The following is a 25,650-nucleotide window of genomic DNA, read 5'->3' on the forward strand; positions in this document are numbered from 1 at the left end:
AAATCTACTTTTTCACCTTGTGATAAATTCACTATCATTCTACTTAGTTTGTCATGGCTTGCTGATCTTCATCTAAGGTCAGTAAATTGCTCCACGGGTCATAATCAAAGCCACAGGCATTTTGGGCTCTGTGCCAGGCTCTGAGCCCCCTGGCAGGGGTCTTGGCTGCTCAGGAGAGCCAGAGGGATGTCCTGGGTCCTGACATGGGAAACACCCAGCTCCTCACCACCAAAACCCACCAGGAGGATCTCTGAGCAAAACTCCCATCAAGGAGCAGGTTTGGCCACATCTCTTGGACTCCCATCTCCGGCTGCAGCTTGTCCCACTGTCACCATGCTCCACTCATCCACTGCACTTTTGTGTCCAGAGGTTCAGCAAGGATGCTTTTAAATATCTAATAATTTTAACAGAGAGGTGTGCAAGGAACAGAAGTTTTCTTCATTCTGCAGCTCTCAGCCCAGATGCATCTACCCAGATGGGATGATCCTCACACAGAGGGAGCTTGGATGTGCCCCATGCTCCTCCTCTCTCAGCCTGGATCACATGTTCATTGGCTGGGAACGCAGGAAAGCGTTCTGAAAGGAATGGCTGGATGGGAGCACTGTAAGCTCAGGACATCAAGTGGGCAAGCAACTAATTGGTTTTAGTGTGGCATCTCCAGGTATAATAATCTTCAAGCCATGGAAACAAGCTGGGATTTGATGGTGTAATGCAGTTTGAGGATGTGTGTATATTAATTTATGCATTTCTTGTAATGGTTCTTTCTTTCTCCATTCATCATTTTTTTCAAAGAATTATTTCATGGAAATGGTCCCTCATTTTCCTTGGATTATGTTTAAATATAAAAAAAACAGACCTGACTTTTAGATGCTTGGAAATATGTCACCATGGCCATCAACCTCTAAATATCCTCATGGTGGCCTGAACAGCCAAGACAAACCCTGTTTCTCAGGCTTTTGAGACTGCATGAGACCACTCCACATGCACTGGCTGGTGACCATGGGCACCTCTGGGCACAGACACTCAGCTCTGTTCAGGGCAAAGGAAAACACCTGTGCAGCTCACAGCAGGACCAGGTCCCATGTGGCAGTGATGGGCTTTGTCCAGTCCTGCTCAACCTAACATTGGAAAGATGTATAAAATGTGTATCCAAGATTCTGTGATCCAGAGTTAAAATTAAAATATTTCATAGTAGTCCCTGCTTCATTATGAGATGAATGGGGGAAGGAGAGGGATAGGATACAACATTTTTATTTCTATTTTCCATTTCTGTTTCTATTCAGAAATCAGCTGCTTTCAAGGAACAGAATACTCAGCCCAGAAACACCAAGGAGAAATACACAGCAAAATCCCCCTCTGTTCATACATTTTACAGTTGTTAAGGAATAAATTGTCCAGATGCTGCTGGTGCTGTTATTAGCTGCACTTCATAGAAGGCAGCAGCTGGAATAGAGAGCTCAAACAGTCACAAAGAAACAGAATCAGACATTTATAGGAAAGTCTCAATAAAAGAATCCTTCCAACTGTTTTAGCTGCATTGATGTAGAACTAAAACAGTGCTGCAGTGACGATGTGGCCTAAGCAGTCACAGTTATGAGAGTATTTAAACAGCACTGAACCATATAATTAATTCCATGACCTGTGTGCATGGTGAGGAGGACAAAATCAGTCTTCACATCTTTGCAGGTGGCATAAGCTGGTTGATCTACCTCCAGCTCGTTGCAGGTGGTAATTTTTTTGTCTCTAGCACCCAAGGCTCCAACACATCTGTTGGCCATTTTGGACATGAGTTCTAGAGGCTAGTGTCCCAAATGGCCATAAAAGGCTCTGTACTGCATTGCCATGCCAAAAAAACTTGTACTAGTTGAGTTTGCTGGTGTTTTGGTCTTGTGTCTCACATGGCACAAAACAGAGAATTGTGCAGCAAGGTAAATTCAACACACTGAAAGGCTGTTGTGGTGATGTCTTGCTCCTAATTGCCCCTTGATGCCTGCATTCAACTCTACAGGATTGTCTGCTGGTAGTAAAAAGAGGCACTGAAGCCTTCCCATTTTTCTCTGAGTGTTTTCTAAGCTCTTTAAAAAGATAAAAAATGGGCTTTTCTGGCAGCAAATGGAGGTAACCACCAGCCTTTGGCAGACATCACCGATTAAAAATGCAAACAGCAAGGTGGGAGGTGAGGAAGGAAGGGTAATGGGAATCCTGAGGGTCTGAAACTGATGAAGCAACATTCCAGTTACTGAAATTGTTCTCACTTCCCCTGAAGCAGTAATTTGGCAAAACACCCCATCTCATGGGGCACCATGTGATTTACCAGCCTTGTTTTCTGGAATAAGGCTTTTCTGGACGCTGGGTCACATTACTCAGCCCATTTATGCCATTGTTCAGAGACTGTCAGAGCAATGATGGGTCATAATATTTGAAATAGAAACACAGAGTTTACTTCCAATGATTTCTCTCTTCTCCTGTGTTGGACAGCTGCTAAAACAAGTCAGTCTAATGAGCACTGCACTGCTCTAATCAAAGGCTTGCTGGACACTCACCCAGGAGCACTTAAATGTTTTGGTGTCAAAACTCCTGCCTGGTTCAAAGGCAGTCTGTAGGAAGCAGCCAGCTCGAGGGAGGGAAGTTTGTTACCTCTTTCCTGGCAATTCTGCAGGAGAGCCCCTGCCACATGGAGTGATATTAATCCCTAAAACATCTCTCCTCATGGATTTCAGCCAGGAGAGCACCCTCAAACTTAGATTCCATCTCCATGGGCATGTGATAGATGTCACAGTCTCAGCACTGATTTCTAAAAATAACATAGCTTCTCTCTGAATAGCAGGTAAAAGAAAAATCCTTAGAACTTTTTTCTAGGTTCCTCACAAATTTGAAGCATCCTTCAGGAGTTATTTGTCCCAGAGCCCACTCTGGTTGCTCAAGACCCTTTTTTAGAAACTTTGCTGGATGCACTCTGGTGTGTGTTAACCTTTACAGGGACATAACCAGAATCCATAGTTGTGCATTAACCTTCCCAGCCACCCCTCCACTGAGGTGAGCCTTACAATCATCTACTCTGCCTGGAGCTGTCACAGCAGCCTCCCTGCCCAGCCCTATCAGCAATTCCAGCCCCTGGGCCTCCCATCCCTTCTCTGTTTTGCAGGGATCACTGCAGTGGGAGTTACCACCATGCCTTGCTGTTTTTTCAAGGACACCAAGACACTTCCCTGCTCTTTCACACTGTTGATGAAAGGACATAGCTTATTCCTCACTGATTTACTAACTTTTCTGTAGGACTGGTTTTTAAAGCAGCTTCCTGAGTATGAACACAACACAGATTTATTTTTTAATTCTTATCAAGAAGATTTCCATCCTACTCCAGAGAGCAGGAAAGCAGCAAACTGGGGAGAAAAAAAAAGCACAACCCCAACAACCAACATTAAAAGCAGGAAGGACGATTCATCTTTCCCTCTTCACCAGCTCAGGAAGGGTGACTCACCTTTTCCCTGCTCTCTTCACAACTTCCATTTTCCAGCCAGTCCATGACACAAAACAGTTTCTACCTCCACAGGAGCTGATTTCTGCTGCTGGCATTGTTGCTTTATTTTCAGGTGGAGCGACGTGCCATTTGTCCTGCAGTTCCTGGTGGAGCTTCCCTGATGGGTTTCAGTATTGCTGAAGGGCCTGACACCAGAGGGGAACCATGAGATCCCAGGGCTGCAGGGTGAGGGCATGGAGAGTTGCCAAAAGTATTTCAAGAGGGAACAGGCAGGCACGGGGTGCATGAGAGGGATCTGTGACCGGATGTAACACTGGGCAGAGAGTGTTTGGGCAGCAGCCAGAGACCTGGAAAATGCTCAGGGGAAGAAAGGTCAATAAGAAGTTTTTTAAAGGCTAATAAGAGCTTTCTTTTCAAATACAATATGGAAAAAAAAATTCGGATCCCCCGTTTTTTGTTAAGAGACAGGCTGTATAATGCAGTGAAATGTCTTCATTTTTGCTTAATACACCTAACAGCTGCAAAGTAATTTCTTCCTCTTGAAGAAACCCTGAAATGCCACTTACAAAGATTCTGCACAGGTAATTTACCAGCAAAAAACAAGGAGCAAAACCACGTGTGATGCCATGTCTTAAAAAACTCAAAACTGGTGCTAAATGGTATTAAAAGCCAGTCATGCAATAATGATTAAGACAGATGACAAACTACTGTTCAATACATCACAGGCTTCAAAGGGTTAATTACTGGCCTTCATCTAAGCTTTCCCACACTTGATTTTTTTCATGATGCATTTGCTTCAGTCAAAGCCCTGAGCCTGCCATCTGGATATTGTTAAAAATGCCAGGTGAAGGCTGGGATTTGGGTTAGGAACTCAGCAATGCATCCATGGCCAGGAGTGCAACATCCCCACATCTCATACTTCACACAGTGTGACTCACACAAAATTCCTGCCAAAAGGGAAAAAAAAAAGATAATTTAACCAACTGCTGTGACCCACACCTGACAAGTGTGTCCCCCTCTGCCTGTGCTCCACCTGTCTCTCTGTGGCCCAAAGCACAAACCCCTACTCCAACCCAACCTGGGCACTCCTCCTCTCCAAAGTTCTAATGCTTTAAGCCAGACCAGCACCATCAATGTCTTGTCTGCTAATTGCTGTGAGAAACAATCTCCCTGGAGCTCCTGGAGCTGACAAACTGTTCTTTAATTCTCCCTTACACATCAGATTTTTGTTAGGATTTTTTTGGCCTGCTGAACACATTTGGATGTGGCAATGAGGGTTTTTTCCCAACAGGCCACAACCACTTGCACAAAAGCCCTGCTTGGTGAATGGTGGCTCTGCAGCAACACTTTGCCTTGGGCATTAGAGAAATATCTGCTTTTTAATCGAACAGTGGTGGGGTTACAAAGCCACTGGTTTCTGCAGAGACAACAAAGTCACATGTGTCCATGTGAGGTTTGATAATGGTGGGAAAGGACTTTGCAAAGACCAAACTGGGGGTTTCCTGGGGAAGAAAAATACCTGCTGGGAGGAGAGTTGTGACCCTCATTTCCTGGGGGATCAGGGGACAGTCTGTTCTGCTTATAAAGACACAAAATTTATACCTCACGATCTTCTGGCTTTTGACAGCACTTAACAGTAGTCCTTTTGTTTAATAATGGTGTAAATGAAGACTAGAAGTCTTCAGTGCTAAAAGTCTACCTTTCAACACAGGCAGTGTTTTCAGAGATGTGAGGTTTGGGTCAGTACAGGGCTGGAGCAGGGGTTCAGCACTGCACCAGCTGTAAGTGTGTGCACATCTGCTTCAGGATGGAGCTGGCACAAGGATGGAGATGTAGCTTCTCCCTGTTCCTTGGGGAAGGCCAATACAGAGGGAAAACATGACAGACCATTCCTGAGGATGCTCCATTTCTGCATGGCGGGGTGGACCCATCACTAGCAAAGCGAAGGAAGCTCAGCCAGGAAGAGCAGGTGTTGGACTGCAAGCATGGGAAAATAATCCTGAGTCTCCAGAGCTGCCCTGGGAAGAATGGACATGATGTCTGCCGTGCTTCTGAGAAAAAGCAGCTCTGCAAAGACAGTGCCTGGGAATGACTGGGAGGGTGGGGGACATGTCCTGCTGGAGATGGCTGCAGGCAACCCCAGGCCTTTGGGTGATACAGGCACCTCAGCCTGGCAGGAAGGTGCTGATTTGACCCCTTGGTTCCTCCAGGCTTTCTTCCTTGGGGAGACCTTTATTCTCCTCTATTTCCATCCTGGGAAGAAGCACTTGTGATTTACTTCAATGAGATGCCACTCTGTGTCAAATTTAAAAAAAATAGATTTGTTGCGGTTTTTTTGCGCCCTACCTTTCTTCCACACCACAAACCCACTCACGTTGCTATCTGTTCCCCCAGCACCATCAGCAGAGCAAACAAATGACCTTGTTGTACCCTTCCCTGGCAGAGCTGAAGACCCCATTGGCCACCTCCACCACTGCATGGGAGCTCAAGTGCTGCTGGAGACAGGAAAATCCCTGGAAAACAGATCCTTAGAGAGTTAATTCCCTGGGAAAGATGAGGGCCTCGACCCGAGAGAGAGGCTGAAAATGCCTCAGAATGGCTTCCGACAGGCAGTGCCCTCCTGCGCCCTCAGGGCTGGCCCTGGCCCACCCTGCCCTTGCCTGTCACTGGATCAGCTGCCTGCGGAAATGCAGCCCCCAACTGCCCGGTCCAGGCCATGCAGGAGCATCTCACAGTCCCTTCCATCTCCCTCCCACGACATGCATCCTCATGGAATTATCTCAGTTTCTTTGGTGCTGGCACTTCATGGATCTCCTTGCCATTTTCTTGAAGGTAACACCCCAAGAAAGAGCTTTAGATGACATGCCTGCTGTGAGCTTTGAGACTGCCTGTTTTATCCATGATAGAATAGCAATCTAAATAATACAGTTGTTAAAAAAACCCAAACAAACAAACAGAAAAAAAACCCCAAAAGAAACACCCAAACCCTAAAAAACAGGGACAGTGCAGGAAATTTCATCTGCAAAACAAAAGCTAGGCAGCCTCAAGTCAATGGTTCAGTTCCAGCCATCTGTTTCATAACCCTGAGCAACTACACACAGAGTAAAGAGCAAATTATGTCCACACCAACTTCCCCTGGTGTAAGGGAGGGGGACAGCCTGACTTGGGCAGTCAGTCCCCGGGCACAGAGCCTGCACTGACACCCACCTAGCAAGGAGCTTTTGCTCCTCTGCCACTGCTTTCAGCTCTTGCACTCTCTTAGGCTGGAAGGAATATGGAAGCAGTCCAGCAGCCCGTTGTCTGATGATTCCCAACAGGGAGAGAAGATAGCCCCCAGGTTCTCAGTGGAAACACTTTAGTGCTTGCAGTGCTTCTCTTTGAGGAGGTGACTGGGACTGGGGTAAGAGCAAACAAAGGCCCTGAGGAATACTTTTTGTATTCTTGCAACTGGAAACCTAAGAAGCTGCCCCCAGGTTACATCAAGAGAAATAATGGACTTCAGTAAACTTCCATTTCCGAACATGCAGGACTCACATTTGCAAATTTTCTTTCCCATCTTTAAGGGCTGAGTCTTTCTTCTATTAAATTTAAACTAATACACAACTGAGGTGAGTAAAACTCCTGGAGAAATTCAGGAGTTTAGATGTTGACTAAAATATCAAATACAGAGCAAACTGTGATCTTTACAAGAAGTGATTTTTCCCTTTCCATCAGTTATTAATATTTCAAGAACAGACCTCTGGTTGAGTTCACACAAAAACACCTTCCTGGATAATAATAGCCACACAAAGCTCAGTGCAAACTCTTGGCTCCATGCTGCTGACAATGTGGTTGCATAAAACCCCAGCAGTTCGATGGCAAGGAGAAAGGAAAACACTGCTGCTGCAGGAGCAAGGTGCCACCTTGGAAATTACTCCCCTTGGACTGGGCCCTTTTCTCACCAAAGGGTTAAATATTTTAGCACAGAGCCCTGAAATGTGAGAATTTGAGACTGATATTACAGAGCTGGAAGTATTATTGCTAAGTATCCAGCACATTCAGCTCCCTGTTAACGTTCACAAACGAGCCTTTTGGACAGAAATTTTTCCATGTGAGATGCAGCATTTCAGCAGCAATTGAAACAAATACACATTAAAAGAGTGGGAAGTTTAGCCACTTTTTTTCTAAAAAATTTTATGTTTGTTCCAAACTGGTAAAGGCAGTGACTGAGACATCTGAAACAACTGAAAAAGCACTTTTCTTTTGAAAAAGCAACACATTTTTCTACGTATGTGATTTAAAACGTGAGAATTAGAGAAGTCCAAATTCTCCCTCTACACCCATCACCTCCTGAGATGTATGTGCTTCTGTGCTTAACATGACAAAACCTATGACCAGGCCAAGCACTCCTAGAGAATCAGTGTCAAATAAATACTGTCACAATTACTGGGGCAGACCTCCTGCAAGCTGGGATCATCATGGCAAGAACAGAAGGAATTTATCCCTTATTTTCAATGTTATAACATGCAGGCAGAATGCAGATTTCAGGGAGCTCTACCGGGATATAAAAGTACAAAATGCAGGGGAAACCAGCTGCAAACTGCATCAAACAGAACAGAGATGAGTCTAATCTCAGGGCAAGAGCTGCAGCTTCCCCTGAGCATTTCTCTGCACAAACTTACAAACTGACCTTGCTGAAAGCCCACTGGCAAAATATTTCAGTTTCATCCTCCCTCTTAGTGTACAAACAGTTTTGTATGGGCAATCATCTGGCTCCATGAATCAGGATTAAAAACAATCAAATACAGTCACTAAAGATGATCAGCCTGCAAATAGCAGGTGCAGACATGAGCTCCCTAACACTTCATTTCAGCACATTAAAAAAATCCAACCACCAGTTTTCCACAGGACCCTACTTCGGAAAGAGGATGGTTAATCCATGTTCCACACCTTTGTGTGTCCCTGGAGCCTATTTAGTGTACGGAGCAAACGGAGAACCAACTTCCTTCTGCAGCTCCCCCAACGCAGCCACGGAAGAGTCTTCCTGCAGGGTTTCTAAATCCTTCACAGAACTTGCCATTCTTCCTCTGAGGTTGTGTGGTGACATTCACCTATTCTACTCCTACAGACGAAGGCAGCAGCCCAAAGGCTCCAACCTTCATTTTAAAACAAAAAAATAATCTTATTAACATTCTTAGGCGTGGTACACAAGGTTGCTATCTCTCCAACATTAAAACTTCACAACTAAGGTCAGAAAAAAAATCAGCTTTTAAGTTCCTTTACAAACTGGGCTGCTGCTCAAGAAAGCTGTATCCTGAGTGCATTTGCACACAAAGCTGCTCGTGTGCCTGCAGCAGCAGCTGGAGAGCTCCAGGCCAAGGCAGCAGCACGGAGCAGACCTGCCCATCACCATCTCTGTGGCAGGATGGTGCACACACAAACTCGGATCAGGGAAGCAGAAAGCTGCTCTAGCTCCTAAACTGCATCTTGACACAGAGCAGTTTTCCTGAGCAGCCTCAAATAATGTCCCAGCCTGAAGCAGACCAAACCTGCGCATCTCAGGCAGCTCCAGCTCACACTGCTGTCAAGGTGACAGTGACAATCATAACAAACCCCTGCAGCAAAATCTCCCAAGGCTTTGCCTGCTGGAGCCCACAGTTTTCTACTGATTGGGTTTTTATCCTTTTCTTCCTGAAAAGGGCTTCCTAATGGCTTGGCATAATTTGTTGTCCTACATATGTTTGAATAGAAGTATAATTATGCCACAAAAAGGAATACATTTTATGCAACAAAATAGAAGGAACACAACACACTGCATTTGGTGGAAAGGACTAGTTTGAATGACATTCAGAATCTAGAGGGCATTAGCAAAGAGCAGAATAACAGAGTGGGCCTCAGCTATCTGAGATTAAAAAAATCAATGAAACATCTACCTGTCAGTGGCTGTTCTTACTCATTTCTTTGTTCAGCAGATCAAGCAAACAAAATGGAAGCGTCTGTATTTTTACAAGTATGGGGAACATTAAGATGATCTGCACTTTACTCTTTCTAAACAAGACATGTCTTAAAATAATGCATTATTTATTCCAATGTAGTGTCTTTCATGTACTCCAGGTAGGATCTAGAGGATGATTATCAGGTTGCAAAAACCCAACACAGTTCAGTTTGTCACCTGAAAGCTGAAGGAACCAAAGGGATTAAACAGCTTTTGGAAATTGGTGTTAGGTTCCTATGAAATCTTTTTCCTTTATATCCCCCCATGGACGAACATTTGTAAAGACTTAAACACAGCACTGGAAGCTCTTCTCCATCTCCCACCCACGGAGACAGGGGTTTTTCCAAGTGGCTCAGCCAACTGATACAGAGAAAGGAAGGCAAAACCACAGCTACAGTCACAGGCACCTTTCAAGTGGTCTCCCCTTCCACTGGTGCTGCCCTGTAATTAAAGCAGGACTGTACTAATTAGGAGGCTGCTGGATAACACAAGTCCCTGACACTTCCAAGCTGTTCCCAAGCAGCACCAATGGGGTCACTTGTGCCAGGGGGAGGGATACTGGCCATGAAAGGCTGTCTGGCCCAAGGCCAGTTTTGGTGCACACTCCCTCCCAACCCACACTGGGCAGGAGCTGGGCTCCCCTTGTGCAGGATCCTGAGCTTAAATTAATGCTGAATCAGCAATCAGCCTCGCATCAGGAGCCTGAAAGGATGTTTCTGGAAGTAGAAGACAACTGTGGAAGTTCCTTGACACTCTTGGTCCTCCTTCAAGCCCTTGAACTGAAGTCACTATTTCAATAATTACATGGAACAGCTGCAGCCCTCTTACCAGAGCCCCCTGTACACACCTGGGAAACATCTCCATACAAAGTATAAAACTCCGTATCCAAAGTTTCAGAGATGACTGCATTAGCTTGCTTTATTCATACTTGTAACATATTCAAACTTTGATGCGGAGTTCTGCTAACTAATATCTAGTCAAAGACAAAAACCCCTAAGTCAATCCATGAAGACTAAGCAGTTCCATAACCTTCAAAATAAGTTCTTGAATGTTTTATAGTATTTGATAGCAGCTTTTTATTGGTTACAAAACCTAAGCCCATATACAAAATTAGGAACACATTTAGATGCCTCTTTGAAAGAACGTTTTAGTCTATTTTAACTGATAGTTTAAAAAAATAATAAAAACAATGCAATTTTAAACACTGTTCTGAAAACGTAAAAGTGCAGCAATATACTTTGTTTCCTTTATTAACTATGAAATGGTGCAATCCCAATCAAAAGCTGATAAGGTCACAGCAGAAAGAACTGAGCAAGCACTTTGACCTGCCTTACCCAGTTCTCCGATGTTCACTTTTATTGTAATGCATTGAGTGCAAGAAAAGGATCGAATCTTGACAGGAGAGGGAAACTGTTGTTTCAGCATCAATTTGCATGTAATCTCTAGAACAACAGTGAGCGTAGGCTGAACTGGGTATGCATCAGTCTATATGGCGTACTGGAGACTAGACTGAATTAGAAGGGGGAAATATTTGTTCACAATAACATCTGCTGGAACTCTAATTTCACAAAAACTTTGTGACCTTACCTAACTTTGACTTTTTATTGTTTAGTTTTTTAGCGAACACCACACAGTTTCAAGATTTTAGACTATAGTGTGTGAATAGGATGCAGTTACCATATGAAGCTTCAACTCAACTTCTGGGAAAAGAAAAAAGGCACAATGAACTTCAACTCAATTTTATGTGCACAAGAGTTGAAAAATCTGAGCCACCTTAAAGAGAAATTGATTCTAAAATTTATAAAACCTATAAATAATCAGAGGCCAAACCACTATATTAAAACAGATTATCTAGCAAGTAAAAATCTTGCAGTTTAAACATACGCTTGTATCCAGCTGAGATACAAGACAACTCACTCTTTAAAGTGGCTCCACCTTGGCAGATATATATTTAATGAATGCACACCTGCTATGTGTTGTTCATCAGTGGAAAAACAGCTGATCCACAAAGCTCTGATGGCATCTGTCCTTATCTTCATCACAGTAAATACAACCCACATCCAATAACTAAATTAGTTTAGATTTTTCTATCCCTTCACATCAATGCATTGGGAAATTACACCCAGTAAACAACAGCAACAAAACCAGTTTGTGTGATAGCTTACAGAATTTCAAAATTACCGATCCTCACCCCAGCAATACCAAAATCCCTTTGAGAGTGACTGGGTCAGGCGATTTTCCAAAAGCAATGACTTCACATACCCTATAGAAAGTTATTTAATGTGCGCTGCACATCAGGTTTACGCTGAGTAACGGCAGCTTCGATACAGCCTCACACATCAACCAGTTTGTATGTTTTTAATCACATGAATAAGATTTGAGACTAACTTGTGAATTATTCTTCCAATACTCCAAGAATGAAGCTTTTATGACGCTTCTAAGTAGTTGCTGGTTTGTTGCCAACCACATCATCATAAGCACTGGTTACTAAGTAAAAAATAGTTTAAGACTAAATTACAGTAAACATGAAAGCTCCACAGTTTAAACCCAATATAAATCAACCATATCCAATTATCAATTTAAAACAGAAGATATTGACTACTGAAAGTTGAAAGCAAGATTCTTTTTAACTAATACATTTTTGGACAGAATTTTTTTCTACAGTCTGGGACTCTTGCTTTCAGCTTAAACAGAAGTTCAAGTCCATAACAGGTTGTAGCTCAGGTAAAATACCATGCACAGCATTTGATTACTTCAAAACAGCAGGAACACACAGGCTGAAGTGAGTGGTCAAATAGGGCTCGCTGTTCTCAAAAATTAGGTATAATGGCAAAAGCTTCACCAGTCCAAATCTACAGTTCATTCTCCAACCCTGGTTTCTGAGGCAGTTAATGAACACACATCAATTACTGATAGCTGAAGTAGTTTTTTTTTGTTTCTTTTAAACTTAAGTGTTTAATCAATTGCCAAGTGTTGTGTTTCTATAAGTTACTTTTATTTCAGTTTCACCAATGAAATTCATTTGGCTTGCGTTTTTGAATCTATTCTTCCACATAAAGTTTATGAAAATATGTTTGTGGAGGACGATGATGGAGGCTCAGAGCAAACTGGGCCCCTGTAAAGTCTTCCAAAATGTATGCATCATACCAAAGTGTCTTGATCCACAGCGCACCATTTTCCAAAGAAGCTACTTTTCCGTGGAAAGCCAATGTGCCACCACTATGGAATATTCTTAACAAAACTGCAGATTGCGGTTGTCAGCATGTGGCACCAGGAAAAAGGCAAAAAAAGGTAGTTGGGACTGTTAAAAAGAATTCTGAAACAGTTTAAGAGATCATGCATATGCATTTACAGTCCATGTGATAGTGATGTTTGGCAACTGCAAAGTGACCAATACATGGCTTGCTTTAGAAGCATCAAAACGAAGAGGCATGTGTGTCTTGGAGCCTTTTGTTTCTTCACTTGGTAGCCATCTGGTGGTGCTTCGTACTGGTGTGGGACAAGAGAAGCTGCACTTTTTCTGAACTTAAAAATTAAATTCTTTTGTTTGAAGGTTGGCCGTTGGGTCGAAGTTGTAAGTACCTCCTTGAGTGGCTTCAGGAATGAGACTGGGGTCTTCATCAATCTACAAAACACAACAGCAGAAACACATTAGAGGCTGATTTCCTGCATCACTGGGTACACAGAGAAGAAATTCACAAACACTCATGTTTTCTTTTTTTTCAAAGTATTATCGCAGCAAAATTAGATCTGTTTTTCCAATTAAATTCTCCAAATATGTTTAAAAAGAACAACACATCAACTCTGTTCTAATACCATTAGGGAAACAGAAAATTTTTATGGTAATTTAGGGCCAGTGCTGCTGTTTGGTCAAAGCAGTTGCTATTTTAGCTACGCAGTTTAATTTCCAGTGCCAATTTTTAGTACTTCTGGAGTTGGCTAATCACTAGTTGCGGATTCCAAAATTAGTTTTGTATTTTCTCCCATTTTCTTTCAAAATGAAAATGTATTTTTATCAGCAGCTGATAGAAATACTTATATAAAGCTTAACAGACTTAGTATCTCCTATCAGAATTTGAAGGATTTAGAACTCATTTCAGAGCAGTCTCATAAGCACAAAATCCGAATTTGGTTTTACATCAACAGTACTTCATTGCTCTATTGATACAGAGTGAAAGGCATCAGCAGCCAACTTCCCCCAGCCTCCTCTGAGCTGTTAGAATTTGGTATTTACAGCCTCAAGAACTAGCAAATAACATGGTAAGTAGCAACAAAATGCACAACTTCAAACCCTACTCATCCTCCGGCAAATCACAAGCTGCACTGCTCTCTGAGCCTCATTTGAGATCATGTGTCATTCTGAAGCAGGAAGAGCCCTTGTGTGCGGGGGTCTGAACGGCTGTCCAAGATCCGGCCTTGCAGTAGTGCACACATCAGAACTGACTCATCTAAAATCCCTCTCTTGACTTTGGGTGACACTGTCTAAAGCAGGGGGAAGAGACTGAGGCCGTTTGTGACCACAACAATCTGCACGTCATGCCCACATGAAGACTGAGCTGGTTTCAGAACGTTTCACTAAACATTTTTGTCTTGATAAATTAGCACTTCTGCCTTCTGCAGGGATACTACAAAGTAACCCCACCTAAGCTCACCTGCCTTTAACATACAAAACTGAAGTCAGGAAGCTGTTAGTGCTGGTAATAAAGTACAGGCTGTGCACTTTACAGGACTCAGCAAAGGAACAGATGGGATTAGCAATGAAGGGACATCAAGGAGTCAGCAACGTCTCATGAGAATACAGAAGCTCCTGAAGTGACAGAAGGCAAGAACACTCCTGGACAGTCCATCATAGCAGTGCCAATCAGGCTACCATAACCAATCTCTTGTCTCCCTGGAGCAATTATGGATATTCCTACAATTCTGAGTGTCAGAAGCTCCAGAAAACATACTAACAACATAATAATCTGAAGGAAAGTCCTGCTCTTGAGTAAAGCAGGCATATTCAGCCCATCAGGCATAGATTAAATTGTATTAATGTAAAAAGTAAATGCACAAAAGTGAGTACTAACCTCAACAGAGATATTTTCCACCCACATCAACCAGACTGCACTCTTCAGTTAGACACAAGTTTTAGAGACTCTGTGGAGACTCTAGGACACTTCTCACAGAATCACTACAGGCATAGGGAACTTCTCACATATCTTAACCTCTGGTGACTAACTTTCCAATCATATAATGGGCCCATGAATTGAAAATTATTGACTCCTGAAGTTAGAACTCTCTAAATGCCAGCTCTATTTAAGAGAAGTACTGAAAACAGTTCTACTAGGCTGTAGAACTGCAGACACCCTGCAAAGCCTAGAAAAGATAATTTGTCTTTGAACTGCATGTTGAAGTGCTCCTCAGAAACTCACAAGCAGCCAGTAGCAGGAGGAGCTAGAATCAGAAGGTCAAAACACCTATCCCTAGGTACAACAAAACACTACATCAAACAGCTGCAAAAAGTGTTAATAGTTTTGATGACGCTTTTCACTGCAGAATCCAGACTGAGCAAATACAGAGTTGAAATACAAACATTTTCTGAAAGTAAGGATCTGCTGCCCCTTTCAAAGACTGATGTAGGAGAAAATAAAAGAGGAGAGAAAATGAAAAAGGAGAGCCAGAGAACTGTTTAGATTCTAATCACAAGTAATTGCATGTCAACCTGACAAAACTAAGTGAGCATTGATCAATTTGTTAGGCAAAACTATAGTAGTCTTCTAGATTTTGCTGAAGGAAAGTCCTGACATTGAGAAACTCTACAAAGACTTTAAATTGAGGGAAACTACTGAACAAGGACCAGGAAAACTGACTTAGGAGATAATGTATATTCATGACCACTGGAGCTGAGGAACAGTGACAATGTACTTACTGAGCTAAGAGCACAATGCATATACTTTTCCATCTTTAGCATACTTACATCATCACCAGAGAAATATTGATCTATAATTTCAAATGCTAGTTTATAAATGTCTTCATTCTCGTGCTGTTGCAAGGCTTCAATTTTCTCTAATCCTGAATGAAAGAAAATGGAGAAGAGTTTTGCAAGATTAAACCAAAGTTACTGACTACTTTAAAAAAATAAAAATAATTAAACATTACTACTGAAACACACTAGAAAAGATGCAGCTCAGTTTGAAAATATGATGTACACAGCAGCTCTCTTTGTCTCTAAGAGGAAAGAGAAGTAGTTTGTGAACTTTATATGCCAGGGAATATTCCATTTTATGAGCAATGGATAATGAAGTCTTCTCTTTATTTAGATAAAACTCTTTCATTTTTAAAACTTCTGTCTACTACGTAACTTTTGGGTTAGTCGCTGTGCTTTCTATGTATCCCCAAAAAGAAGTGGCTATGCTTGTGTGTTGGCTGTAAGTTTAAAACAGCAAGGTGACAAAGCAGCTAAAAGACTACTCCTATTTTCAAACTGGACATGGAATAACACAAGGGAAAAGCTTGCAGTGCATTATGTTCTTCAGTATTTCTTTATTATAATACACTAATTAGCATACATTACAACTTGGATTGTGATATTGAAGAGACTCCTTATCCTGCTTTGCTCTGTAATGAAATTATGATCCTAAAACTGCTTCCAGGGCAATGAACTGGAGCAAGAATTGTGTGTTTTGCCACAGGACAAAGTATGTGCAATTGTCAAATGAAAAGAATTACAATTCTCATTGAAACCTAAAAAATACCTATGCTACAGAAAGCTCCTTCAACAATTGCCTCTACACAGCCATCTCCAACTGAAATAAACAGAAAAAAAAAAAAAGTAATGTCTCTCATTAAAAAGTCTCCCTTGTTTACTCAAATAGCCCATGTTAAATAACACTACAGTAAACATCAACAGCAGCAAGGGGAGGACAGAATAACATCCAGCCAATTCAATTTTTTAAAAGTCTAGTAAGCTCTTACCTCCACACTCTTCTATAATTTCAGCTATTGTGCTAGCCTCATCACCAGCCATTATCAGGATGTTTTTCAGGCCATCCAGCACCACCTGCACCACTTGAGAATCCTTTACTGAGAGTAGATTGCAGAACGGTGGGATTACATTTTGTTGTACAAGGTATTCAACCTAAATAATTAAAACCAAAAAACAACAACAACAAAAATTTCAGCATTGTGCTTCTTACATAAATGGCTGCATATACAACATTTTAGTGACAGCTTGAAATCCCACTACACATACCTGATCTTTTCTCCCACTTATTGTCAAATTGCTAATTGCCCAAGCAGCTTCCTTTTGTGTCCCGAAGTCCCCCTGAAAAATAAAATTAATAGCTCATTAAAATCAGCATGGAAACATCTGTCAAACTTATTAAAAATCACAAACTTCTCATGTCAGATTTATAAAAAGAGGATGACAACTTGCATAGCTGATAGCTTGACTGACCTTAGCCAGCTGGTGTATGATCATGGGGATTAGCCCAGCATCTATTACAGCCTGAACTTGTTGCTGGTTTCCTGCTGTGATATTGGAAAGGAACCAAACTGCTTCCTACAATGGGATAAAGCAAAAAAGTAGAGCACGTTTAAAAACTAGTCAGCAGATGAAAAAAAGAACTTAACCAAACCTGACCACCTCAAAACCTAACATCATACAATGAGCAATCACTAGACAAGCCTCCTCCTCCTCAGTAGCACTTGTAGCACACAAACTTTTATTGTACTGTGAAAGATAAAAGGAATCAATGTAAAATTAATACGACTGATTCACAGGGCCAGATTCTCTCTCACACAAGAAGTGTCTCCATACATCCAGAAATGTATGCCTTATATCCACTTTGCACTGCTGGACTCACAGACAGGCTTCAAACTTTCAATCAGTTTTAGGAGGAAAATAGGAAAACTGGTAAAGTATCAGAAAAAAAAGGACTTGCCCTGTAATCCTACTACTGACAGCTCAGTAGTACCTTTCTGCTATGATAAAAGGAAGACTCCACCTCCCATTTTCTTCGTGTAACACGAAGTGGTGTCCACAAATCCCATTCATGTATCACACATGACACTGTCCTGTGACTTTGCTCAGCAGTTACTCCTTCAGAAGGTTCATCCACATAGCTACCACCTATCTGATGGCAGTTATAAATTCCCAGTTACAAAGCAGGTACTTGTCATGACAATCCAGAACATGTTAAAAAGGTTCCAATCTTAAGTAAAAGATGTGGCAAGAAGGCAATTATGAAGCACTGCAGGAAAAAAACCCATGGGTTTCCACTTTTTAGGGACGTGTATTTTATTTCTATTTGCCTCTCACAATATAGACTTGAAACAAAACTGAAAGCATTTCTGGACTTTTTTTTTTTTTGGTACAAAAATAATTCCCCGGCCTTCAAAAGAGCTCTTCATCACTCTTTTGTGAGAGTTAAGAGGGAAGGCAAAAATAAATCACATCAGTTTGACTGTCAAAGATAACTTCTTCAGAGATCTTCACAGTTGACAGGGCCTGAAGAAACAGAGATTCCTCACAAATAGATTTTTCCTCAATGATACACTATATGGGGGAATTACATAATAGAAACAAAAAAGCCTTCTCCTCAACCAGACCATCTCTGCAATGGAAGATAGCACAATGACTAAAAAACCCCAAATAACACAAAATACCGCTCTGGAAAAGGAGGCACTGATCACTTTGATCAAACTCTCCCTATTCCATCCCAGCCTTGCAGCAGCAAAGTTATTTCTGCCAAAAGGAAGGAGATGAAATGCAGAGACAATTTTCAGGGAAGAACAGTGATACACCCTCCTTCCTTGAAGATGAACAAGTGAACCAACTTTACTATGGAAAGCTGAAGTGCATTGGTCTTATGCAACTCACTGGACTCAAATAAAATTATGAAAAACTGTAACTGAAGTTAGCCAGTTATTCATTTTGCAAATTAAAAGTATCTCACTCCAAAGCAAAACCCTTCAGTCCTCCCAGAAAGCACGAGGCATCAACACCAATGCATGGATACTCACTATGGCTGTTTGGTTTCAGTCCTAATTAAGCACCAGCCTCAAAGGCTGCATCTTTATACAAAATTGCTCACATGCTGGAAATAACAGCTGTAGGAAATTCTTCTGTAATATTCCACAGGCTACTGTTTTATTTCTTAAAAAAAATACTAAGTTAGGAAGAAACAAATCATACCTTGTTTATCTTCTCTTTTGGATGCGTCAGGAGATGTGGGAAATAAGACAAAACATCACAATTGAGAACAACTTGTGTCTGCTCATCAGTACCAGTTACTATGTTGCCTACTGCTCTCAGTGCTGCTGTCTGAATATCCAAAGTGGGAAGGAAAAAAAATTGCATGTTAAAGACATTGCTGTTACTTACGCTGTAACAAAGAGCATTTTAAGATATCTCTTTATAAAAACACTTTGCAAAATACAATTTAGCACTTCATCCTCTGAGCTACATCAAAAAATGGATACTGGTTCATCAAAATACACAGTACATTACAAAATAAATGCACTGCAGCTCAACTCAAAAAGTGCAAAGATTAGAAATTAAAAGAATATTAAAACCTTTGAAGATTAGTCATCATGTACCTGATCTGTGCTACAATTCCAACAACAGCTTCTAGGCTCTGTGTCTGCTGAGGTTGCTCACTGCTCCATTCAGCTCCCCACTATGGCATTCAAAACCTCACAACTACTTATTGAGTCTCAGGTGATTTCAGAAATGGACTTTACATCTTTATGTATTGGTCAGTAAATGCTTTACAAGTGACAGAACACTGGAGAGACTTCTTTCATCAAGTGAACTAGTCTGACAAATTTTAAGACAGCCAAATCTCATCCAAAGTACAAACTAAACAAATGTGTCAAAAGCACAGATATACAGAAGATCTCCATATTACAGCAGATGGGTCATAAAAAACCCAGTGCACATTAATTAGCTTTTAGTTTCACATTGTCTTTAAAATTAATCAAGTAAGCTCAGTTAGCCTTTCACAGCTAATTACAAATATACTTTATTAAAAGGACTCAGCATTCACAAATATTTCCATACTGTAAAGGTTCCAAAATACAGATTTCCATGAACTATTCAGATAGAACATGCACAACCATGTATGCAGCACCAGAAAAAGTGCATATTACTTGAATACTGGAAAACATAAAATCTATTGTCATTAAATATTTTAGGACTACAAAAGGAAGGCACCCCTGGTAATCACATAATGGAAGTTAATGTTTAACCTGTCACTACTTAAAACTGGTTTAGTACTGTTTTGCTTGAGTTTTGTCTCTTTTTAACATTTTTTTCCCCAGTGTAGGTAATACTTTTTGTTCATTTTACCTACGCAAAATGTAGCTATAAATGTTCATCTCACTAACTCCACTAATAAATACTCTAAGGCACATTTTTTAGTAAACAGCATACAAAGGACTATTCAAACACAACTGAATCAGACTTACTTGAACTTTAACCTCCTGATGACTCAGAAGGGGAACTAGAAAAGGTACAACTCCTGAATCAATCACCATTTGTATCTGCTCATTTCCACCATCTGTTAAGTAGGACAAAGCCCAAACAGTGTCCACAAGAATCTGCAAATTGGAGAGAATACGGTTTACATGTTGAACAGAAAAAATCTGTATAACGAAGGCTTAATTTAGTGAACAACATTCTACTATCTGGGGTGGAGAGGGGAAAACATGCAATTTAGTTATAGGAAAAACTTAAACATGATTGTGATAAGACCTAATCAGTTATGTTAGATTATTATGTACAACTATGGAAACCAGGGCCATTTGTTCCATTAGAGTAATTTCTGTATGTCCTGTATGTCCACATTTTGGTGCACAAAGTGACAGCATACATCATCTCACAAAGGTAAACTGTTGGGCTTGATTTACATTTTCAAGATAGACAACCAGCTCAGGTAAGTAGCTGTGCTAGTAACTTTCTGAAGAAAATACCAATACAGCTTCCTTAGCATAGCTGTAATTTGTCAGCTGTGCTATCTTATGATTACAGAACATATAAATTCCCTTAAGTCTCTAATCCATTGGACATCTTAGCATTTCTGATCCATAGTGCAGTTCTGAAGTGAAACTGCAAACAAGTCTGGATGTATGCCTTTTCCTGCCTTCATATTAAGAATAAAAAGCAGCAAAGGAAAGGGGTTCTCATACCAACTAAAGGACTGGCAACTATTGTAATGTGGCAACTGTTGAAGTGTTCAAGCAAAGCAAAACCCACAGAGAAATGCCTATCATGCAGGGCCATCTGAGAATCTTAAAAGAAAAAAAGTCACTGATGACTTGATAAGGATGATTAGAAGCCCTCAAAAATAGACAGGTACAAAAGTTAGTCACTGAAAGGTAGTACCTGAAGCAGATATAAAGCGAGCAGAGAGGGATATCACATCACATAGACATGATGTTAGGAACTGCAGGAAAAGAAATCTGGACCCTACTAAGGATATAATCTGTTGAGGTTGCTAGATCTAGCCTACTTTTCAAACAGATAGCCATTTGCAATTTCCAGCTATGAGAACAGCTGAATACTGCAGTACTAGAGCACAGGAAGGACTTCACAGTCCTGACCCAGCTGCAGCCACCCAGCTCCGGATGCCAGCCAGCACAGCCCAAAGGCTTTCCTGCCACAGCCTGCTGCTGCCCTCACCTCCTGTGCTGCAGTGGAGCCACTGTGGCAGCAGAAGCAGTGAGAGATGGTGCCTCACCAGTTTGCTGCCCCACAGCCCTGCTGGTGACGAGAGCAGCAGCCGCCAGAAGCGCTCACAGGACTGTGGGCTGACCTACCTGCATCACTGACTCATCTCCAAAGATAGGTTTGCTGCTCCAGTACGGAGAGGCTGAGACCAGACTGGTACCTCCAAACTAGCACCTGACTCTCAGGATCAAAATGACGGACACCCTAATTGAGATCAGTCAAAACCTGGCATCACAGTCTCATATCTACATCAATAAGCTCTCATACAATCATTGCTCGCAAAAAGCTTTACAATTTGGCAGAAAAAAAGAGCCTACAGGTTAGAAGTGTATTCGGTTTTGCAATGAATTCTGTTCAGCTTTGTCCAAATTACTCATTGAAAAGTCACCATGTGCTGTCTCCCACTCACATTACACTGGGAAAACCCTGGCAAAATCCCAGCTTAAACTGTACAAATATTTTGTGGAGGCAAGCCCACTTCACTATTAAAAAGCAGCAGAAACACTGCTACTAGAGTGTTGAACTAACAAATGACAGTCCCACTGATCTCATGCTTTATTTTATCCCCAAACCCAACACAAGGGTTCAATTCCCTCTTCCCTAAACTAAAGGATCACTACAGGGATTACAAAGTCCTGATAGAAGGAGGAGAAAAACAGCCCAACATCTGTCAATTACATAGATCTCTGTTCTGAAGCCCCAATATATCAGGCTTCATGAGGAAAATCCACTCCCTAGGACATTACTTGGAAAAACACAGGCAAACTCACGATTCAGGAATGTGGGAAGTACTGAAGGTTTAGTATTAAAAACATGAAGGTTGTCAAAGGTGCCACAAAACAATAGTTTATTGCTGTTTGTTTAAATATATTTTAATACGTGATTTCTTTAATTAAACATTGCAAAGTCAGGCACCCAACAAGTTACAGAAGTCAGGTTTACCCTTATGATCACAATATTTTACTGGACTGATATACAGAATTACATCTAATTTTTTTACACATATTACCTATCATCTAGGCAAAATTATAAACTGGGGCAGAATTAACGTGCAGCTGATGGTAAAGCTGACACTTTAATTTTCTAGTGCTCAATTAAAGATAGGATTTTTAAAGCTATTTCAAATGTACAGGATAAAAAAATGCCATCTTCTACAAAAACTATTTCAGAAATGGTATTTGCACTTTCTTTTTCAGGCTCTGAATGGCTACAATCACATTAGTCTTCATATTTAATTATGCATTTATGATTTAATTATACATAAATTAACGCACAAACCCAAGTTTACTACTTTAACAAAATCCTGCAGCATTATCTTTCTAGAGAAAACAAATAATCTAAATATCTAAAACTTGAGAAATTACTTACGTTTATATCTGTATGGTAAATGAGAACACACAATGCTGGCAAAATCTGAAAAGAAGTTTCTCAGTCATTACAGTAGAACAAAATTGGTGGTAAAATTATGAATCCAAGTATTGCAATCACAAAGCTTAGCTTGAGTCTGCTTTAGTATATTGTAATCACATACTTTCCAGCAGCTGCTCATTCCCTCAAAGTATGTATAAAAATATCTGTATAATCTGTATTTCAAATTTCTGAAAATATGAGACAGTACTAGATTCCAGACACAGAATGTAGACTGTATTTTGAGGGAAAACAAGCAAATAACAGAGATAAGGTACCCTACTGATATTTTAGAAGTTTAATCATCACACACAAAAATTATTAGCCAAATATCACTATATAAACCTCTTGGATTAAAGTTTAATTTTTTATAATCGCAAATGGAGAAAAGATGAAACTGGGCTGTGATAAAACTGCTTTGAACAGAGTGCTTTATTTAGTAAAGCATTACTTGCAAGTTTCCTTGTTTCTCTGCTTCATTTTTAAAATGTCATTAAAGTTTAGCTGTTAATAGTAACATACTTCACATGCCTTCAAAAACTGTATCTACACTTTTGAATTTATCTTAAAATTAAGAACTTTACTTACAATTACAGTTCTAGTCAAATAGCTCAATTTTACTAACTGTGCCAACATTATGAACCAAGCATTTGCTCTGTTCACCAGTTTAAAAGGATTTTCAGGATTTCTGGGACTCGGCATTGGCTGCACGTGCACACTGAGTTGAAACACAAACCGTACTACATGTCACTGTTTACTTACGCTTCCTCTTGCTGAAAATAACTACATCTGAATTCTTCTATGTACAAAATCACATTGTGGCCTTTTTATTTTTAGTGAAAACATGTAATGCTGAGTATTTTAATACTTTCTAGTATGTAAATTTTTTTGTTGTATAGCTCATCACTTTAGTCTTATTCAGTTTCAGATGTTACAAATACCTTTATTACAGCTGTAGCAAGAACCACCAAATTGGTCAAATTATTTCATCTAACATATGATAGAGTGGCACAACACATGTGCAGTGACAAAGAACATGCAAAAATTCATAATATGACAATGTAAATCATTTGGCCTGCAGCCCAGAGTATAAAACATTATCTGTCTCATAATTCTTTATTTACCTCCTGAACTGTCTCCATAGGCGGTGGGGGGTCCTTATTCCTGCAGAGATTTACAATGACCCATGTGACGTTCCGAAGGAAGGTGATGGGAATGGAGGGATTGATGAAGGACAGAAGAGGTTTGACAACTCCCAGTGATATGACATAATCTCTACACTGAGGACCATCACCTACAGAAATGAAAATTGTTGCAAAAGAAATTACATTAAAAATGGAGAATCTTGAAATGTATGCAATGACATGTTGGGATACTGAAATTCTATGTTTCCTCACCAATAATCTACCACTAAAAGGTCATATTTAATTAAATATACATACGTAAAGTTATGTATGTATATTTTAGGAAACACAAAATTTATCCTGTTAATATTTTGCATAGCAAGTGATACTATTATTTAGAGAAAAAACAGGATGTACATATGTAATTCTGGCCATATTATATACTTTCAAAAAAATTGCATCAAGACACAGAATTCAGAGGAAACATAGTCTCTTATGATAATGCCAATGTTCAAAAAGTCAAGTTCTAAAATGAAATGTTCCCTGAATTCAAACCATTAAAACAACAAGTTACCTATAATATTTCCAAGAGCCCAGACAGCTTGCTCACAAACATTCTGGTGTGGTGAATGAAGTAGTCTCAAGAAGAGGGGTACTGCATCTGCAGAATGCAAAGATTAGATTTGTTTAATGCTGAATCTTGGTATATGAGCAACATGTTCACTAATTTACACAAAACACATTCTCCAACATGCCTTATAAATGTTTCTATTATGAAGGGTGCAAAAAACCCAAGTTGAATATTTCTATATGTATCCGGAGAAGGGAAAAATAGACTTAAGAACAGAATTATTAATCAACAGTGCTCCCCACATTTAAACATTCCCCCATAATTCTCAAAGCGATAGGCAGACCCTCAAGTATGCAGGCGTGAGGTTTCATGTCCTGGTAACTCAGATTTTCCAGTTATCCAGGATCACAACACATACCAAGCAGAATGACATGCCCACTTGTGCAAACGTGCTCCACATCCTGACTTTAAGAAAATAGTTCCCTCCCAAGAGGTGGCTATAGTTAGTTTCCATATGCAGTGAAGATTTACATCCATCTGCCAGGCCCAAGACACATTTTAATTTGCTCTTATATAATGCCAGCAACATACCAAATTAAGGAAGTGGTACTGATTTTAGATATCATTCTCTGTGGAATTAAATACATTTGATAGAGTAACCATCCCACTACTATCCCCATGCACTGTTTTCCTTCAGACAAGCCATACTGTTTGAAAGACAGTAACTCTTGCAGCAATTTTGAAAATCTATCTATGATCATACTCATCCTATAGCCTGAGTAAACTAGATCAGTTTATATACCGTTAATGAGTATTTTTCTTGCAGAAATAGCTTCACAAACTTTTTAAAAGTGCAACACAGTTTGTGAGCAACCGTGAATCAATATTGTGCTGATAATGTAAAGTGATAATAAGCAAAAAAACTGATGTATTTTCCTGAAAAACACAGAGCCATGAAGAACAAAGATAACCTAAAATTCCCTGCCCACCCCAGGAGTGATTCAGCCATTGCTTATAACTGACAAGCAGGGACAGCAACACACCCTTGCTTAAGAACACTCACTCTTGTAATAAAATCATCCCACTTCCATTAGCTCAAGTGGAATATTTTAGCTTCCTTCTCAGCAATTACTGAGATTACAATTCAGTCATACATGCATTCAACATCTTTTGGAAAAGAGGGTCAACTATGTAGTTTATATTACACTGCAATCCTGGTATGCTTTCCAAACCAGGAATGAAGTTATTCCATAATATCACTCAGGCAGGAGGACAACCTGAGACAGCATGAGTTGAAGTTATCTGACCTACCACTCTGAAAAAATTAATTATCCCTGCTCCAAACTGGTTTCTGCCAGGAGCTATTCTGTGCATATAGTA

At 40.4% G+C, this 25,650-nt stretch overlaps 1 protein-coding gene across 1 annotated transcript in view; it reads right to left on the reverse strand.

The window, feature by feature from the left end:
- Window positions 1-10,346: 10,346 nt before the first annotated feature.
- KPNA3 (karyopherin subunit alpha 3) overlaps window positions 10,347-25,650 on the reverse strand; it is a 47,727-nt gene continuing 32,423 nt past the window's right edge. The window contains exons 8-17 of the mRNA XM_058045428.1: window positions 24,274-24,360; window positions 23,700-23,869; window positions 22,537-22,581; window positions 19,908-20,039; window positions 18,634-18,762; window positions 16,894-16,998; window positions 16,690-16,761; window positions 16,413-16,575; window positions 15,415-15,509; window positions 10,347-13,080 (exon numbers count right to left, since the gene is read on the reverse strand). Of these exons, the coding sequence (XP_057901411.1) occupies window positions 12,982-13,080; window positions 15,415-15,509; window positions 16,413-16,575; window positions 16,690-16,761; window positions 16,894-16,998; window positions 18,634-18,762; window positions 19,908-20,039; window positions 22,537-22,581; window positions 23,700-23,869; window positions 24,274-24,360 (1,097 nt within the window). The 3' untranslated portion in view covers window positions 10,347-12,981. The remainder of the gene's footprint in view (window positions 13,081-15,414; window positions 15,510-16,412; window positions 16,576-16,689; window positions 16,762-16,893; window positions 16,999-18,633; window positions 18,763-19,907; window positions 20,040-22,536; window positions 22,582-23,699; window positions 23,870-24,273; window positions 24,361-25,650) is intronic.

Source organism: Melospiza georgiana, chromosome 2, assembly GCF_028018845.1.
Source record: "Melospiza georgiana isolate bMelGeo1 chromosome 2, bMelGeo1.pri, whole genome shotgun sequence".
NCBI lineage: Eukaryota > Metazoa > Chordata > Aves > Passeriformes > Passerellidae > Melospiza > Melospiza georgiana.